The following is a 19,520-nucleotide window of genomic DNA, read 5'->3' on the forward strand; positions in this document are numbered from 1 at the left end:
TGTCAATCAGATATTGTTTATATTTAATTATAACGAATATTTTTATATAACTTACTTTAAAAAAATGTATGAATCTACTCAAAAATATATATTTTTTATATTAAATATTGTGTATTTGAATTAATTTTTTATTTATTTAAAATAATTATATGAAATAACGTATGATACTATATTTTAATACGAGATTAAAAAAAATTAAAATAACTTTATTTTCGTTATAAAAGTAATAATCTATTGTTTTACCCTTATAAAATTATTTCAATACTTAAATTCATAATATACAATCATACAAAAATATGATTACGTTTGAGTGGTGAACCCAAAAAAAAAAAAATCCAATTAATCATTGCTTATATGTATGTGGAGGTACAATCTAATGATGTGTATCACATATTTCATGAATATATATTACAATTGTCTTATTAATACTAACCTCACGTACCTTGTATTATATTCATCCAATAGGGTAGTTATAATAAAAAGAATTATAAATATAAAATTGTGTGTGTGTGTATATATATATATATATTTATCTCATGTTACATATCACATTACAGTAAATGTTTGTTTGTAATTAATACAATTTTAAATAATTATATGGTATTAAAATGTTATTTTTAGGGTATGTAATGTAATTATCTATTTGATTTTGACATTATAATAAGGTCATTTGAAATCTTCATTTTGTTTTCGTATAGTGCCAAATTTATATACAGTGTCATGTTTTTATTTCGTATAATTATTTATTTAATTATAAATATGTTTATTTGATGTTCATTATTATTTAGATAGTAACTGTTTTAATAACATATTAAGTAATATTTTAGTCACAGTATCGAATTATTTTAATGATTTGTTAAGTGAGTTTTAGATTTATAATAGTTAATATCTTACCAAATACATGTCGTATATTTTGGTGTTTAAGAAACTTATTTCATATACAATCATTATAGATTTTAAAGATTTTTATAATTTGAATATTAAACATGTACCTTGAATCGTACTTAGTTCAAACTTGTATATATTCATTAAATTATCATACCGTAATTATTTTAAATAAATAAATCGGTCATAATTTTACTTTGGTATTTATTAAACTAATATTATTTATATTCTCAAATTTACAGTGATAATTTTGTATTCCCATAAATTGCAAATCATCAACTTTAAATTAAACACGAAGTTAATTTTATATTATAATAGTATTTTTATTCAAACTTTAATTATAGGTATATTGCATGAATTTTCAAAATCTAAGTCACATTCAACACTGTTTGAATTGACTTACTACTCGGAGAACAAAATAATAACTAAATTATTAAAAAAGAAGTTGAATAATGTATTTTTCAAGGTTTTTTTAATCTAAAAAAATATTAAATTAAAATTTTAACCAATTATTTACCATGCCAACTAAATATACATACATACATATATATATATATATATATGTTTCATATTAGTTGAATTTGGGAGTCTCTAGAAATTTTGAGTGCTACCATAACCACACAAATAGAGGGGTAATTTTGTAATTTTGTATCGGTAGTTAGTCAAAAATGTCTTTTTACGATTCTTCAAAAAAAAAAAAAAAAAAAACACTGTGGTAATTTTCAACAGTAAAAAAATAAAAATAAAAATTAGAAGTAGAAGATAAACATAACATTTTAGAATTATCCAAAAAAAAAAATTTGATTTTTATTTTCTTTTTGTTTTAAATATTTAATATTATTCCACGTTGGGTAAGAAAGAGAGAGCCAAACTTACACGCTCGATTCCGCCATTTGACGCACACTGAAAGCACAGGCGGCTCAACAGTTTCAAACCCCACGCTCTCTTTGCGCGATTGACCTCACTCGACAGCCAAAGATTTAGCACTATATTATTATCGTTCCATATATTTTGCACTCTGTGTTTTTTTTTTTTTTACAATTTTTTTCTTGAATTTCTTAATTTTATTCGAATATTATAAATTTAAATTTTATTAAAAACATAAAATTTTATACTTTATAATTATATTAATATAATATTATACATAGTCTAACCCAAAAAAAAAAAAAAAATCCTAAAACGAAGAGTTTTGCGAGTAATGAAGACGAGAAGAATGAAGAAGGAGCGCGTGAGAGACGCGCGAGAAGAGCGGTTGGTAATGGAGGGAAGTGAAAATTAAGGACAGGGCTGTTTTAGTTAAAGATAGAAAATATGGGGGCCAAAACATAAAATCTGAAAAATATTCACAGTGTAATAAAAATGCTTCCTTTATTTTTTTTTCTTCTGTCATGTGGTTAGATCGGGCCGTTCCAAGGTAGTGTGGGCTTTGAGAAAGGAAGAAATAAAATTTAATTTGTCTTCAAAGAAAAGAAGGAGAAATAAAGAAAGAAAGAAGGAAGGAAAAAACACAGAGAGAGAGAGAGAGAGAGGAATTAAAAACTAAATAAAATAAAGAGAAAAAACGCGGCTGCTCTGTACACCAAAACCAGGGGGGGACTCTCCCTCTTTGCTTAATCGATTCCAGCTATAGAGAGATCGCACGAAGACAATCAGAAAATCTTAGGTTCTGGAACACGATTACGTTATTGTCTGAGATCGTCTTGTTAGATAAATTAATTTTGTTGGATTGAACGTTTTAGGAATTTTTTTTTTTTTGTGCGTTGTGTTTGGTTGTGTCGATATTGATATCTGTGATCGGATTTGATTTTGATTGAATTAGGGCAAATCCTTGCTGGGTTTTCTGTTTTTATTAATGGGTCGAGGAAAGTTGGTTGTTTGGTTTTGTGTCTGTGGAGATGTAGAGGTGAGTTTCAGGGTCTGATAAAGAGGGGGTTTTTGAATGATTTCCGTAGGGAGTAGTGATGCAAGGAAGGGGCTAGGGTTAGGGTTTGGTGTTGGAGGGAGAGAGATGGAGGAGACTGAGCTCGAAGAAGGAGAGGCTTGCTCTTACAATAACAACGATGATTATGATGCGAGCATGGACCCGGATATTGCTCTCTCCTACATCGTAAGCGCTTTCTTCTTCAGTGCTCCAAGTTGTTTTCATAATTTGCCTTTGGATTTTACATTCAAACGTGCTATACACTGTTGTTTTTTTTTTTTTTTTTTACTTGTGGCGTTTCTTAGATCCAAGTCTGGAGGTATTAGTTGGATTGAGTTCTATTAAGCTTGTGGGCTTTGTTACTTACAGTTTGATTGATTCTAGTATCGAATTATCTGTCCGAACAAAAAATAGTATATCTGTTTAAAATGGAAGCTTTGTTAGGACTTGAATTGTTCTGTGACTTTAGTTTGATTGACCTGAAGTTTCCTGTTTAGTGTGGCTGGAAAAGACAAAGCTGTTGAGAATGTCCACTTGAAGTGCAATCCTCTACTTTCTATGTTTTGAAAATAATTATTTAGCAATCGGAAGTTTTAGCACTAGATTTCATTTTGGTTAGTTTAATGCCGGGGATTTCATAAAGCATATTGCGATAATTTTAAGATGTTGATTGTGTGTTCTTCGCTCTTTGCGTAGAGAGACATTGCAAAATTTTGTGATATAATGTGGACTGACGAGCTTCAGAAATGGAAGTTTTGAATTCATTGCTTTAACTTTCCAAAATTTGAGAACATAGAAATGGGTATTGAGTTTATTACTATACCTTTTTATCTATATATATATAAAAAAAAAAAAAAAAAAAAGAAATGGGTATTGAGCGTGGCAGTTCACGCGTTTTAAGTTCCCATATATAATTGGCTCCTGGTTCACGTATTTTAAGTTCCGACACATAATTGGCTCCAGGTTCACGAATTCTAAGTTCTGGTACACAATTGGCTCCAGGAACAATTGCAGCTAACATTTTCATGGAACGATATCATAAACACACTAGATATCTCCTGACATCTTTATTCACTGGTTTTAGTTTCTGGATGATTGTTCTTATAACACTTTATGTCCTGTACATTTTGTTTTTCTTTTAGTAACTAGTATTTTTTTGTGACCCTTTTAAAAGGATGAGAAACTTCAAGATGTCCTGGGACATTTTCAAAAGGATTTTGAAGGTGGTGTCTCAGCAGAAACTCTTGGTAAGTCAAAACACAACAAAGTTCTGGTTCTTGTAAGTTAAAAGAACCATATCAAAGTGGAGTCAACCCTTTAAAATCTGATGGTTTGTGGCTTAAAATTCCCATAGGGGCAAAATTTGGTGGCTATGGTTCATTTTTGCCTGCTTATCAGCGGTCTCCAATTTGGTCTCATCCAAAGTCTCCGCTAAAAGTTCAAAGCTATAACACACTAAGATCACCAAACAATTTGCTGTTGGAGGTAAAAATCTTTTAACACGGTGCACGTACATTTCAATCAAAAAGCATGCTGCATATGCGTGTGTGTATCTGTGGTTCTGAAGGATAGCTGTAGATAGCTGTAGGGTACTATTATAAAGTTTTTGCCGATTTGTGAACCTCAAATTTGTGCAAGTAAATTAACTTTTATTGTTAACCAGGGAGCCCGTCGTAACTTCACAGCATCATCAACTGCAAATCAGTTAAGACTTGGACCTGCTTGTGCAAGTTCAACATTTGTGCCTGCATCAAAAACACCATCACTGAATGATTTGGCCAAAAGAGAAACATGTTTGCCATCCACCCGTGTGGAGGAATCTGCTCCTTTGCATGAGTTTGTAAACAAGAAATCTTCTAATTTGCCAGACCAGAAAAGTTTGAAGGTTCGAATCAAAGTGGGTTCTGATAACTTGTCTGCACAGAAAAATGCTGCAATCTATAGTGGCCTTGGCCTTGATGTATCACCATCATCGTCACTGGAGAACGGCCCTTCAGAAAGTGAAGGAATGTGTCATGAATATGCTTCATTTGAGTCCCCCGCCAAGATTCTCATGGTGAATGTTCTGCCACAATTTTTTAGAACTTTCCATTTTTCAGTCTTTAATGAAGTGATCTAAATGCTTGTTTTCTCTTGATGCCTTGGAGCAGGTCATGACTTCCTTTCACTTGCCTGATGAGATACTGTTATCACCTCTCGCTGATGATCTAATTCACTTGGTTGAAAAGGAAAAGCTTTTGAAAGATAATAAGTACATGCCTATTTCCAGGTTTGGCCTGGAGAGTTCTAGCATCATTGGAACTGGATCTGATTCTCGGAAGAATGATAGGAAAGGAGAGAAGAATGGGAAGTCCATGGAGAGAAGTAATTTTTCAGTGGAATTAAACAGCAGCAATAATAGGGCCACCTGCAATGGGATTGATGAGATACCAAACAAGGAAGCAGAGATTGACACAATGGCATGTGAGGAACTTGTTTTTAGAACTTTAAAGCTCCCACTTTTATCTAGTTCGCAGCCCACTGTTATTGAGACAGGAAAAGTTACTGCTAAGGTATCTGATGTGTCCAGAGAAGCCTCTCAAGGTGTGGTAAAAGAGAAAAATTTCCATGACATGCCAAAAGATGAACTCTTGGAGCCTGTGTTTGACAAAGACACTAGCTGGGACGAGAATCCAAAGGCCAGTTCAGCTGGAAGGGTTTGGGAAGAAAGAAAGGTTAACTCACAAGATGATGCTACACTCTACCCAAGAAAGGATGGCCATTGCAATAGAGAGAAAACTTCTGACTCAGCTAAAAGTGAATCAAATACTTCTAGGGGGAAGAAAGTTCTTAACATGGAAATTTTAGATTCCCCCAAGAAGAAGGCCAGTCAGGGAGCTTCATGGCATGATCAAGAGAGCACAAAATTACCCGTGGAGAAGGAACATGTATCTTCTAGGGGGAAAAAGAAATCCAAGGGAATTCAGAGCCATAAAGACTTGGGCACAGAGCTACCAAAAGAAAGTTTAAGGATTGTTTCATCTGTATCTAAAATAAAGAAAAACACTCATGCGGATACTTATGCAACTAAAAGAGAATCAGATGAATTCAGATCACAGAAGAATGCTGGAAGAGCTGAAGATAGGTACAAAGAGTTTTTTGGTGACATGGTGGATTCCGAAGAAGAGAACCTGACAAGTCCTCTGGAAATGAAGGATTCTGAGAAGGTTGAAAAAGGCAACTCTGCTATGAACAACGTGTCAAAGGAGAGATCAAGTGGCAAGAAAATTGGAAAGGTTGTAAATTCAGAGTATCCAAAAGCGGTTCTGGATGTTGCTTCTCGAGCTACAAATGGATCCATCTCTGATGCAGCTCATACAACTGCAGCTCCTGTATTGATAGAAGAAAATTGGGTAATGTGTGACAGGTGTAGGAAGTGGCGGCTTCTTCCACATGGGATAAATCCTGATGTTCTGCCTGAGAAGTGGGTTTGTAGCATGCTGGATTGGCTGTAAGTTATTTTCTCATTGCAAACATAATTTCATTACTTGACTCCATAATAACCCTATTATTCCCATGATGGACTAAAATGCTAATGTAATAAGATTGTAGATAATTTTCTTTATTTGATGTTGAAACATTCCCTTCCTCCTCTTTCCTTCATAAAAATTTATATGTCCATCTATATGAATGCTTTAGGCCTGGAAAGAACCGATGCAGTACACCGGAGGATGAAACAACAGCAGCTGTTCTTGCAATGTATACTGTCCCTGTCCCAGATGGTCAAAATACCCTGCATGGCAATCCTGGTGGTGGTATATTCCAACCTACTGTGGCTAATATCAGGGACCCTGGTTATAAGAAGAAACATGGTTTGAAAGAAACAATAGATGCAACAATTAAAGAGGCTCCAACTCAGGTTATGAACTCGATGAAAAAGAGCATGCATGAATCAATGAGAAATGGGAGCCTGAATGGTGGGAACCAATCTCCCCTTGTAAGTGAACCTAATTTTCCACAGGTAAATAAGTCCAGTGACTTTCCCTTGGAGAGACACAAACCCAAACAGAAAGAAAAACTGAAAGTTGTCGATCGCCGTTCTGATGGAGGTATTGATTAATAATAGATATTTGCTTCTGCCTGTGAGTCTTTGTCTAAAAATATGTAAAATACTTTGCTTGAACATGTGTTTAGGTGATGTCAAGAGTTTAAAGATGAAAAGCAAAAGGGCTGATCAAGATTGTTTCAGAGTTTCAAAGAAAATCAAGACTGAAAGCTTACGTTCTACTGATGAAGATTATCCAGCTGAGCAGGGTGGGCCTATGAGAAGGGTGGGTCCAATCTCCAGCAATGACTTGCCTTCTATGTCAGCTGAGAAGGATAGGTCTAAATACAATGACCACCCCAATGACTCACGGTCTGACAAAAAGGTCAGATTACAAGTCTGCACGGAAAAAAAGAAAGAAAAAGTTCAGGCCTTGGATGATGGATTGCTAGATTTGGGAAACAGTGAAAATAGATGCGTTGGGAAAAAGAGGAAGTTGAAGGAAAGTCATGATAGTCAGGTTTCTTTGGGGTCACTTCCAGGTGCGGGAAATAATCTTCTGGATGGGAGAGATTCTGTTAAGGAGGCGTTCAGCGAAAATGATTATAGGAAGGGAAAGAAGGCCAGGGTATCCAACTCAGGGGGGAAGGACTCCAGTGTCAGTAAAGGAACTTCCAGATCAGACAAAAAAGGTAGCCATGCTAAGAATCAAACACGAGGAAAAGATTTAGGCAGCACTTTGTCTCAGCGAAGCTTGGATGGAGTGGATTCACTGAAAAGGGATTTCGGAATTGTGCAGACATCTGTAGCAGCTACTTCTAGCTCATCTAAGGTTTCTGGCTCTCATAAAACTAAAGCTAGCTTCCATGAAACCAAGGGCTCTCCGGTGGAATCAGTTTCTTCTTCACCTATGAGAATTCTCAATCCAGATAAGCTAACATTGAACAGAAGGAAATTGGCAGGGAAAGATGAGTCTCATAATACTGGATTTTTCACCACAGGTAGTCCAAGAAGATCTTCGGATGGTGATGATGATGGTGGGAGTGAGAGGTCAGGAACAGGAAAGAAGAAAAAGTCTTTTCCTGTTACTCAGCATGGGTCAGTTGAATCATTTGGGATTAATTTTCAGGATAAGAATGTTAATCACTTAACTAGTAGCAAAGCTAAAACGCAGAGTGTGCCCTCTCCTGATGTCATAAATCACCATTTCACAAATGGTAGTGTGCATGGTCTAGCACAAGATTCTCGATATCCTAGTAAGCCAACAACTTTGGATCAGTGCCGTGATGAAGAGAGAAAAAATGACTACCATTATCATGGTAATGAATCTCGTTCAAAGAAGTCAGGAAAAAGTTCCTCTTCGAGGTCCAAGGACAAGAACCGAAGTTCAAGGTCCGACTCTGTCGATGAACTGCAAGATCGTGCCCCACAATGCGAAGTAAAGCTCAAGGATGGTAGAATCAAATTCCAAGAAAAGTTTGGGCTCAAATCTGATGGAAATGAGACTAAATATGCAGATAAGAAAGAATTTGCTGGAAAGTTGTCCAATGAGATAAATAAAAGAGATAGTCAATCAAATGTAGGACACCAAGGTAATTCAGATGCTAGATTAGATGTAAATTGTGTCCAGGATGGAATGTCTAATCTGAAGCAAGGCATTCCTCAAGACAACAGCGAAAAATCTTCAAAAAGATTGGTGCCAGATAAGAGTGATAAATTGGAAATAGTATCAGAGACAGGGAAGTCACTATCATTGCCCCCTTCAACTGGAGCTCAAGTTGAAACATTGGCTCGTTGTCCGCAGCCAGTTTCTGGATCAAATAAAGCTAATAGAGCTGAAATCTTGGCGGTCGATATGGCTCAAGGTGATGATGCATCAAAGATGCCTAAGCAAACCAGAAAGAATGATCAGAATGGAAGCCAGCGCATACATTCAAGACACCCAACACCAAATGGGCACAGGACCAGGGATCCTGATGCCCCCAGTCCATCAAGAAAGGAATCCTCGAGTCAGGCTGCAACAAATGCTGTGAAAGAAGCCAAAGATTTGAAACACCTGGCAGATCGTCTTAAGGTCTTAACTGACTACTTTTGTTATTATTTGGTGCCTGTCAGTGTCTTTTTGGTGTAGTTTTTAGCAAGGTGGATTATCCTTTGCAGAACTCTGGGTCAAATCTTGAGAGTACGGGGCTTTACTTCCAGGCTGCCCTCAAGTTTCTACATGGAGCCTCTCTATTAGAATCCTGCAGCATAGAGAGTGCAAAGCACGGAGAGATGATTCAGTCATTGCAAATGTATAGTAGCACTGCAAAACTCTGCGAGTAAGTTTTGGCATTATGCTAGGATAATCCATTCTCATGACATTGTTTTCTGTCTTGATGTATGGTTTTTTTATGATTGATTCCAAGCTAGTATGTCATGTTCCACTAGTAACCAGTCTAGAATTGAACTGAAGAGGTTAATTTCTGCTGTCTGTTTCGCACATTATACATTCTGTTGCTTGTTAAAAACTTCACCAATGTCACGTTGACGAATGTGAGACTTAAACACCTAACTTGCTTTTGCTTTTGTCCCAGAGCCTCCTTTCCCTTTATTTTTGCAAAATTTTTAGGACTATATTCTATAGCAGTGAGAAGGACACATTTCTCATTTCCTTGCGGGCAGGATTTCTGCTAACTTGGATTGGGGGAAAATGGTGAACAACTAACTAAAATAGATGCAGCAAACTTGTTACTGTACTTTGATCTTCCAAAGGGTCTTTTGTAATTGTCACCATTCTTTTCTGCCATTCGTCTGGGGCATTAGAATTTCTTTAGGATGTCTCTTATGAGAAGGCAGTAAATTTTATGCACCGTGATCATTCTTGCCTTTCCAGTTAATCTTCTCATGAGTTTTCCTATATAATTGGTTGTTTTTATGTTTCTTTTTTGCTTTTCTTAGAAAATTGCTGTTGAAGGAATTTATGATAATTTTGTTGACCCTTTGTGGTCAGACAAATGTGTCAAAAGCCTTGCTCATGGCTGTCTAATCTGAGAAAGAAAGAAAAGAGAGAAGAGAGAAGAGAGAAGAGAAAGGGGAGAGAAAAAGACAGAAGAGAGAAGAGAGAGAAAAGATAGAAGAACAGAGAGATTTGAGGTAATTGCTGATCTGTTATCCGATGATTACATTTATGGGGTTCGAGACTATTTAGTCTGCAAGTAATAAAGATGAGAGGTGGTGGCGGCGGCAGAAATTGCTTGACTATTATGGAGACGGCGGTTGAAACGGGATGATGGTAATGGTTGGGATTGAAAACCTAACCCTATAATTTGCACACAAAAAGACTATCTTGACAATACCCTCTCCTTGAGCATCAATCTTGTCCTCAAGGTTGAGTTGTGGAAACTTTTTCTTCGAGAGTCTCTTCCGTAACAATCTCCTCTAATACCATTACTGTTTAATTTGAGCAACGTTGTCCTGGAAAATAACGGTCTCCTCACTTGTAGCAAGCAACTGTTGTTCTTCTAGGTTCTGTCTCTTTCCCGCGGCTCGGGATGGTTGTTCATAATCTTTTGTTCCAGATCCTTTCCAAAATTGGACAAGTTTGTCAATAGAATAAGAACTTCAAGACATTTCTATCAAAAAATGTTCTTGGAGTAGGGCTTGTTCAAATGCTTAGTTGAGCGAGTGTGGTTTAAGCAATCTTATCATTGGTTGTAATTATTGTTTGACACCGCTGATAGAAGTAGAAACGAAAAATCTCTTGGGAAGAGTGGGATTATCGGTATTCATTAATGCACGCAAATGTTCGAAATGTTCTCGATATTTAAGGATGGATCCGGTGTGCATCAACTTGTTAGATGTTTCAATAAAAATTTTTTGGAAGGCGCTCCAAAATCTTTGTCAGAGTTCCTCCACGAAAAAATTATATTTGAGTTTTTTCACTTTTGCTAACCATCCCTAGTACCAAAGAGGTATTAATTCCATCGAAAAGTGGAATTTCCACTTTGAGCAGGTTGGGCAGTTGATCAAAGAGTGTGTCAGAAGTCTTAGACATGGCCTTGATCTGTTAAGAAATAATGAAGAAGAAGAAGAAGAAAATAGAGAAGACAAATGAAGAGAGGAAAACAGAAGATTTTTATTGATTAATTTCCATTCCTTACAAAAGATGGAAGATGACCTTTTATAAGCCTAAATGCAATGAAGAAAACGTTCTTATTGGCGGAATCGGCTTGTTGGAATTGTGCAGTGATGGTGAGCACGGCATCTGGCGCTGGATGAGATGAGGGTGGCTGAGGCGTCGGCTGCAGGATTGATGAGCTGATCAGGATTGAAAAACCTTAACTCTAGTTTTCTTATTATTTTGTCTTTTTGTGTGAATTTCCTAACTTACCCCTCCTTTTATTAAGAGGGGTGAACCTGTTTGATTCATGGTGAAATGAGGGTCCGGCTTGATTCAAAAAGTATACCAGGTAGGTCTGAACCGGGTCAGTTTGGGCCAATTGTCTGAGTCGGTTCGATTTGGGCGGGTTTGATCAGGCCAGGTCAGTCTGGGTCATTGATTTTATACCTAGAACCGGAAAAATGGGTTTTGGGCTTCTTTTTAACCACCGAACCCCATTTTCCTCTTTCTTCTTCTTTATGCACGAAGGGTGGGTGGCAGAATCTATCTCTGCTGTTCGGCAAGGATGCTGTCTGGGTTGAGAGGGCTCGGCATTTTGTGGTGCTGTGCACCGCTGTGTATCATCTCCACGTGCGTGAAGGGAGGCGACAGGATCCCTTGCAGCCCAATTGCCGTGGGGCTCGACATCTCCTGGTGCTGTCTACCGCTGCGCATCAACTCCACTAGGTACTCAAATTGTTGTCGTGTTTCTTTCTGGTTCTCGCGAACTTCAGGCACGAGGTCAGGTAGCCACTGGTCCAACTCCTTTGCCATCAGCTCCGGTTGTTCTGCCACAACTACTGCCTTTCCTTTGGATCGAGTACGAGAAGCGATTCCAGCACATGATTCAATTGGCTCCAACGGCTTTGATACCTCCTTGTCAGAAGGCTTGCTCATGGTTGTCTGATATGAGAAAGAAAGAAAAGAGAGAAGAGAGAAGAGGAGAGAAAAAGATAGAAGAAACAAAGAGATTTGAGGTAATTTCTGATTATGTTATTTGATGATTACATTCATGGAGATTGGGACTATTTATAGTTTACAAGTAATGAAGATGAGTGGTGGTAGTGGCGGAAACTGCTCGGCCGTTATGGAGGCTGTGGCTGAAACGGGATAATGGTAACAGTTAGGGTTAAAACCTAACCCTAATTTGTACCCAAAAAGACTTCTATTTTTTTGTGAATTTCCCTTTTTACCTTTAAGTGGTATCCTAACAAAATGTTTCACTTACAAATATTAATACTTTCAGATAATTTTTGAAATTTAAAGCTCTTTTTTTCAAGGTTTTTTTGGCTGTTATTAAAGTTCCTCCTTGAAATGAAGGATAAAGTTTACTTTGTATTATGGAACTTGATTGTGGTATATTCGGTGTTCATCTGAGCTCCCAGGATTAGACGGAGCGAGGTCTCATTTTACCCTCTATACTTTCTATTGACTTCCAATAAACTGGGATATTCATCCGAAGAAAGACAAGAAAGAATTAGAGTTACTGTAGTGTGAATTATATGCATGAAACTTAAAAGTTGTTCTCAATGCTTGGCTATCTCCCTTTTCTTAAGATGTGAAATTCCTGTAGTATTGTCTGGGGGATTATGGATTGTAATAAACAATTTCCATGTCCATCTGTTTGGTAAAAGTATTCTGGGTGCTTTGCTATTTGCACGCTGCACCATGTGTAGCTTGCATCATATTTGAAGTGGCTGCTCTGTGATGACCCATTGCAGCTGGTTAGCTGCCAAAACATGTTTGTGGCAGGTATCTGCCTGGACCTAGTAAATATTTGCAGTCTCAAACAATTTTAAACAAATTCATCCATACTTTTTGTGACATGTAAATGATATCAAAATTACTTAAAATCAAACATCTTTTTATAAATCTCAAATGTTGAAGCTCTTTGATCTACAGTGGTTAAGGTTGAAGCTGTCTGTGCAGCGATACAGCAGAAAAACAACCTTTATATTCTTTTTCTTATTCTCTCTCGGATCATGAAACAGAAAGAAAAACAATCAGTTGATACAATTTTCTCATAGAACTAGTGTTTCAAATTGGTATTTAATTTGACTCTTAAAAGAGAGATACTTTGTTAGTATGGTGTTTTGACATTTGATTGTGAGAATGTGTGCTCTTTATAAATCTACCCGTTTTAGCATGGGAAGATAGGGAGAGAACCTATGAAAACCCGAATGCCCATGTTTGGGCTGTCTCGGAAATGTTGGTTTTATGGGATTTTTTAAAAAAAATAAAAGTGTAGTATGTGGTATTAATATGGGTACCAAAGGGGTGTCAACTCATGTACAAAAATATTTACAAGTCAATTAATTTATCGATTAGGTCTCCTAAATCCTCCAAAGGATTAGGAATATGGCCCAATAACAAAAAATCAAGGGTCTGAAACCATCCATTATTAAGAATGTCAAAACTTTTCACATCTTCAACCCCTTCAAAAGCTCTTTTGTTCCTCTCATTCCACACTGTCCTCACTATAGCAAGCGATATTAATTCCACCAGTTTATTCCTCCCTTTGATGCCCCTTCATACACAAATCTCATCTCTAACTAAGCTAGCCATCACCCGACTGATACCTATCAATCCATACACAATATCGCACAGCTGATATACCACTGGACATCACAACAAAACATGATTACAACTCTCCTCAACCCTCTTGCAGAAGTAACAGGCATTCACCAAAATCTTTCTTCAGATTGTCAATAGTTAAGATGCACTCTTTGCTTGCCTCTTATGCAAAAAATAATACACAAAGAGGCACTTTAGCGTTCCGTATTCATCTATCTGGGAATCTCATCACATTACCATCATGTTCAAACAGCTGCTTGTGAAAAGATTTAACTGTGAAGGACTCATTCTTCGTGAGACTGCAGTGGGGTCTATCATTGCTATCATCCATTGACACAAGTGAGAGTGTATTTAGAAATTGCTTGTATTCCTCAATCTCCTAATTATTCAAATATCTCAACACCAGAACTTGCCAAACCCTCTCTCCCCCTTCCTAGGCCATGAATAGGTCACATATCTTTGCATCTTCCTGCCAAGCTATACCATAAATCTGAGGATACTGATCTCTGAGAAGACCCCCTTCCATTCATTGGTCCTTCCAAAATTTGACTCTGTTTCTTGAACCAATCTTCCATCTAATGTGTGCCAGAAACTTCTCTTTTCCTGCTGCTATCCTCTTCCATATACTCTTCCCATAAAGTCTTGACATCATTCATTCCCATAAACCAAACTACCTCTTCTGTCCTGTATTTAATAGCAATGATCCTTCTCCGAAAATGCACCCTCTTCATTCATGAACCTTCACAACCCTTTAGCACGAAACTACTTGCTTGTTTCCACCAAAGACTGTAATCCCAGACCGCCAAAGGGTAGTGGTTTCTTGATCTCATTCTATGCAATCAAATCATATTTTCTTCTATCCTCTGTATTACTTCATTGGAACCTGCATTGAATAGCTTCCAACTTCTTGGCCACGCTCACTGGTATAGTCAAGAAAGACATATAGTTATAGAGGTAGATTAACAAGTATGCTTCTAATGAGAGTGAGTCTTCTCCCTTTGGAAAAGAGGCCACGGTTCCTTTCAGCAAGTCTTTGTTCAAATCTGTCCCTCACAGAGTCCTATATTTTCACATCCTTATAACTTGCGCTCAGAGATTGACCCAAATATCTAATGAACAGGCTAGCTATGCTACGGCCCAAAGCTCTTGCCAAACATTCGAATCTTCATCGCCTCCCAATCTCACCATCTTTGATTTAGCAAGGTTGATACTAAGTTATAATAGGTCAAATTGCTTATTTTTGACTTAGCAAGATTTTATGGGAAATTATAGGTCCAATTGCTTATATTGGTTTTGGGCTTACTTGTCATGTAAAACATGTTACCTTTCTTGCGTTCTATCTTTTCCTTACCTATATCTTTATTAAATTTTACTAAAATACTTCTTGATTTGCTGTTGGTCTTTCTCATTGTTTGTTTATGATTCTTCCATGTAATTATTGAGCTTTTAAAGCTTTCCTATGCTGATAGTATTTGTATTATAGATTTTGTGCCCATGAATACGAGAAATCAAAAGATATGGCAGCCGCTGCTCTGGCTTACAAATGCATGGAAGTTGCATACATGAGGGTAATATTTTCCTCACATAGCAGCGCAAACAGAGATCGACATGAATTGCAGATGGCTCTGCAAATGGTTCCTCCTGGTAATTCAGACATCCATTGTTTTATTCCAAAAGAAAAAATTGACATCCATTGTTAATTCAATGCCTCTGCCAACTGAAAGCCTCTTGCTGTGTCCTTTCTTTTGTTCTTTGACTTTAAAGTTGGTCACTCTTTGGTAAAAATTTTAGGTTGCTTTTTATTCATGATCACCCAGAAGAGAATCTGTCTCTATATACTAGATGCAAATGGGAAGATAAATATGCATGTAAATTTGTATGGAACGTTTTTTTTTCCTTATTTTAGCTGACCCTTTCTCCTTGATTCTTACTCAAGATTGCTTGCTAGTGACATTAATGCAAACAAGAAAAATACACCATACTAGAGGCATGTAGAATTTTTTAAGGACTTTATTACTTGAGCTACGCAAAAGAAATGACTGGTATAACATGTATTTTTCTGTATTCTAGACTCTAGAACGTAGGATAGAACTTATCTTGTTTCCCATTTTATTGAAATTGCTGCTCATTTTTGTGTATTGGCCTTTGCAATGGGCAAAGAATGAACCTTGTTGAACTATTAGGTGCAAAATTAACTCATAGCAATCCCCTTTGATGCATTATTTTAATGTTAATATTTTCTCTTTTTCTTCTCAAAAGAAAAGAGAGTTAACTCCTAGCAACAGGCCCAAAAGAGGGATGTTGATAATGATGAAAGTAGTGTTACATTGCAGATGGATATGCTGCTTTCTGATGCATGATGTGGCAGTTTTTTGATAATATGATCTTTTTTATGCGAAATATTTTTGTTTTTAGGCGAGTCTCCATCTTCTTCTGCATCAGATGTTGATAACCTGAACCACCCACCCACCACAGAAAAGGTTCCATCATCAAAAGGAGTGAGCTCTCCTCAAGTTGTTGGAAACCATGTTATCTCTGCCCGAAACCGTCCTAACTTTGTACGGTTGCTAAAATTTGTAAGTTTCTTTGCACTTCATGTTATGAATTTCATCATTTATATGGATTGCCGAAAAGATTCTAACAAAGAATACACCTTTGAACATTTCAGTTGCACAAATGTGCTTCAGAAATAAATTAATATAATTTATCTGTAAATAAATCAATAGCCTAAAAGTGACGGCGGATTCTTTCCATATATTGTTGTTTCACCATTCTTAAAACAGTGTGGGCCATTTTCTCCTTTCATGTTGTGTAACTAGAAGGCTTAGGGATTTGGCTCTTGCTCTTCTTAATCTCTCTTGGTTGATTTGTGCCACTATCAAGGTGGAAATTTGGCCCTGGGTTCTAACTGTGGCTTCTAATTCCAGAAAGATCATTTCCCTCACTCCATTGTCTACATTTAGGCTTTATATGGAAGGAGGGAATAGGAGAGCTTTTAAAAATTCATCCTCATATTTTCCTGCAATTGGAGATCACTGGTTAAGGATTTTAAATATTCTGCTCACAGTCAACTCCAATTGAGACGGGATTGACATTGTAGATCTTTTGGGCACACAAGTCTTCATGAATTTTTTTGTAATTGCGAGAAACTAGTTTGGTGGCTTTTCAATGATTATTTTCTTCTCTCAGAAATCTTATTGTTGCACCATTCTTTGTTTTGCAAATTTCATGTTATGAGCCACGAAAAGAGTCTGGGAGAAACTAGCTCGGTGGTTTTCAATGATTTTTTTTTTTTCTCTCAAAAATGTTAGTTGCATTATTCTTTGTTTTGCAAATTTCATGTTATGAGCCACGAAAACGGTCTTGTCCATCAACAATATTGATCTAAACTATGCGCAGATAGTTTGATAGGTGATACTAGGATCAAATTGAGGTTGCAATAGCTTGCCAATGTTGGTATACTTCACTTTACACTGCATTTATGCTTTGAAACAACAGAACCATATTTTTATGGTTAAGAACTTTGTCTCTTATGGATTTATTGTTAACGTTAGACTCTTGAAACATTTCTATTTTTACAGACACAAGATGTAAATTTTGCAATGGAAGCCACAAGGAAATGTCAGATGGCTTTTGCAGCTGCTAATGGAAGCATGGAAGAGGCCCAGCAGAGGGAAGGAATATCATCCATCAAAAAGGCTCTTGATTTTAACTTCCAAGATGTAGAGGGATTATTACGTCTTGTACGTCTTGCAATGGAGGCCATTAGCCGATAAGGGAGTTGAAGTGTGGAGATGATATCAACCATGGAAAGAAGTTTTGCTTCCATGCCCCACCTTTCAGTGTCTAGCCTTTGCGGTGGAAAGAGAGGCTGGCAGGTATCTTTGCTGCTGCACCCATTCACGCTCCTGTTCAGAAATGGTTATCAGCTGATCTCCAACTTTGTATTCTATGTACATATGTGCAATTCGAGAAGAGTTCCATTTTTAGCCTCTTTTCTTGGGCTCACTGCTTTTGGACAGAAATTAAGCGTCTTTTCAAATCAGTACGGCCAGTGAGGATGTATGGTTTATAAAGATTCTACACCAATGATGCTGAGTTTGTACAATAGGCCAATTTACCCTTGAGGAGGATTCTGGTTGAAGGAAATATATATCATATATGTAGATATAGGACCCTATTGATAGATTGATGGTGGTGGGCTTTTAGGAACTTGTAATATCAAAGCTTGCCGTCTTTCTAGAGTTCTTTGTTTCTGGGGGGAGTTCCAGTTTTTCTTGTCCTGTTCATTTGTTCATTTACTATTTATTCCAAATCATCTTATGGATGGGGGAGCGCAAGCATGTCCATGAGCTTCATCATCATCTAAAATTTTCCGGCAGATCCTGCACTTAATTGGTTGAAGCACCAATAGAACTGGGATTATAGAGTTGATGGCCCCAGGTTGGTAATTCCTTTGTTACTCTTTCTGTTTCTGCTCTTGCTAACATCCTCTTTTCCTCCCTTCTCTTGTCTGCTATACTATTTTGATTCATTTACATGGATATATTGAAACTTTCTTCCTCAGCTTCTGTTGCAGTTTCACTTGGATGTCAATAGTAACAAGTAGGTAGAAGTTAGCAAGGTGGAAAAATGGAAAACAGTGAAGAAAAAAAAAAAGGCATGTAGCTCCCTTAATGAGATCGCCTGAATTTCCCTCCTCAAGGTATTGGCTGTCACCTCTTCTGATGTAAACTTTGTGGGACTGGATTAGTTTGGCACATGTGCATCTAACAATTTCTTGACTTTTCTTTTTTTATTTTGTTTTCCTTTTCTGCAGTTCAAATTCATGTACATAAACAGATCATTCAATTCTCAACTCCACGAGCAGAAGAAGCCCTCTCTTTTAATCGGAGAGGAAGGTCTCACATAAACCTTGGCTTGCTTGCCTGAGCTAATAAGTAGGTAAACTTCTCTTTTCTTCTTTGTTCAAACACTAGAAGATTATGAGTTTCTATAAGTTTTTATCTATTTGTAGAAGGCATAGTTACGAAGAACAGATAATCAAGTAACTTCGAGCAATTTTATAGAAAACTACTGTACAAATTGATCGAAGCTATAATTCAACGGAATTAGTTTGTTTCTGGGACCGAGGAATGAAGGTGGGAGAATAAGGATTTGCATTAATAATTTATCACTGAGTACCAAATTCTTTCATATTCCTTCCTCACTTCCCTTCATTTTTCCCCCACGTGATCTTTCTCACTGTGTATGAATTCTGATGGACTAATATATTGCGAGAATGATGTCGATGAAGATCGTCAAATCAATGTTAAAAGAAGTAATTTGGATTTTTGTTGGGAGTTTTATAAGCTAACCAAAGAGGATTGTGTGTTGGCTTCAGGTCGTAACATTTGGCGCAGTTGCATTGACGTGGGCAAGAATTTAATTTGAGATTGAGATTGAGATTGATGAAGAATTTACTCCCCCCCCCCCCACCCAATTTTTCTTTTAAGGTTTATAAATATAAAGATAACAATTCTTACCATGTTACTGAATGAAAATTTTTGACAACTCGTTTGGCAGCTGCTTGCTCCGTTCACTACCTGTACAGTTAAAACGGACTCACTTTATTTCAACAATACAATTAGAAAGAACAATATTTAAACTACTTTATATACCGGCAGTCATAAATCGTAGATATCATACTATTTGTTAAAAATTAAATCTTAACACAAAAGTATTGTTCAGAGGTCCTCAAAAGTTAAATGAGATATACTTTTTCTGAATAAACGTTGAAAAATTATACAGATTTAAAGCAAAGTTTAATTCAAATAAATATTCAAATGATATTGTAAATCTGTGAGCGATTTGAAGGGAAGAAAAGATTAACACTAAAAATTATGTATATTTCAATTTCATCATAAAATATAGAGTAAATTTAAAAGAAAAATTACCCAAAATAATCACTCGAATATAAAATTATTAATTGTTTT

At 36.6% G+C, this 19,520-nt stretch overlaps 1 protein-coding gene across 7 annotated transcripts; it reads left to right on the forward strand.

The window, feature by feature from the left end:
• Nucleotides 1-2,361: 2,361 nt before the first annotated feature.
• LOC110823074 (cysteine-tryptophan domain-containing zinc finger protein 3-like) lies at nucleotides 2,362-19,109 on the forward strand. 7 transcript variants are annotated; one of them, XM_088220931.1, is made up of 14 exons: nucleotides 2,362-2,992; nucleotides 3,981-4,053; nucleotides 4,161-4,291; nucleotides 4,470-4,862; nucleotides 4,957-6,296; nucleotides 6,485-6,894; nucleotides 6,980-8,904; nucleotides 8,991-9,151; nucleotides 15,029-15,189; nucleotides 15,961-16,121; nucleotides 17,127-17,988; nucleotides 18,113-18,250; nucleotides 18,365-18,489; nucleotides 18,929-19,109. In XM_088220931.1, exons 1-11 carry the CDS (start codon nucleotides 2,825-2,827, stop codon nucleotides 17,319-17,321), a joined length of 5,118 nt encoding a protein of 1,705 aa, XP_088077057.1. In that variant the 5' UTR covers nucleotides 2,362-2,824; the 3' UTR covers nucleotides 17,322-17,988; nucleotides 18,113-18,250; nucleotides 18,365-18,489; nucleotides 18,929-19,109. The 7 variants fall into 7 exon arrangements, with proteins under 7 accessions (XP_088077057.1, XP_088077059.1, XP_088077058.1 ...); XM_088220933.1 differs by having other exon boundaries at nucleotides 18,365-18,485; XM_088220932.1 differs by lacking the exon at nucleotides 18,929-19,109 and adding an exon at nucleotides 18,563-18,741.
• The last annotated feature ends 411 nt before the right edge of the window (nucleotides 19,110-19,520 follow it).

The sequence above is a fragment of the Carica papaya genome, chromosome 5 (genome assembly GCF_054855325.1).
Source record: "Carica papaya isolate Zhongbai chromosome 5, ASM5485532v1, whole genome shotgun sequence".
Classification (NCBI taxonomy): domain Eukaryota; kingdom Viridiplantae; phylum Streptophyta; class Magnoliopsida; order Brassicales; family Caricaceae; genus Carica; species Carica papaya.

What these genes read in the sequence shown, in the direction of transcription:
- LOC110823074 (XM_088220931.1), top strand. Translation starts at nt 2,825, where the DNA reads ATGATTTCCGTAGGGAGTAGTGATGCAAGGAAGGGGCTAGGGTTAGGG. An exon ending in ATATTGCTCTCTCCTACATC is followed by an intron (nt 2,993 to 3,980) that starts GTAAGCGCTTTC and finishes CCCTTTTAAAAG; the next exon opens with GATGAGAAACTTCAAGATGT. An exon ending in TGTAGCATGCTGGATTGGCT is followed by an intron (nt 6,297 to 6,484) that starts GTAAGTTATTTT and finishes TGAATGCTTTAG; the next exon opens with GCCTGGAAAGAACCGATGCA.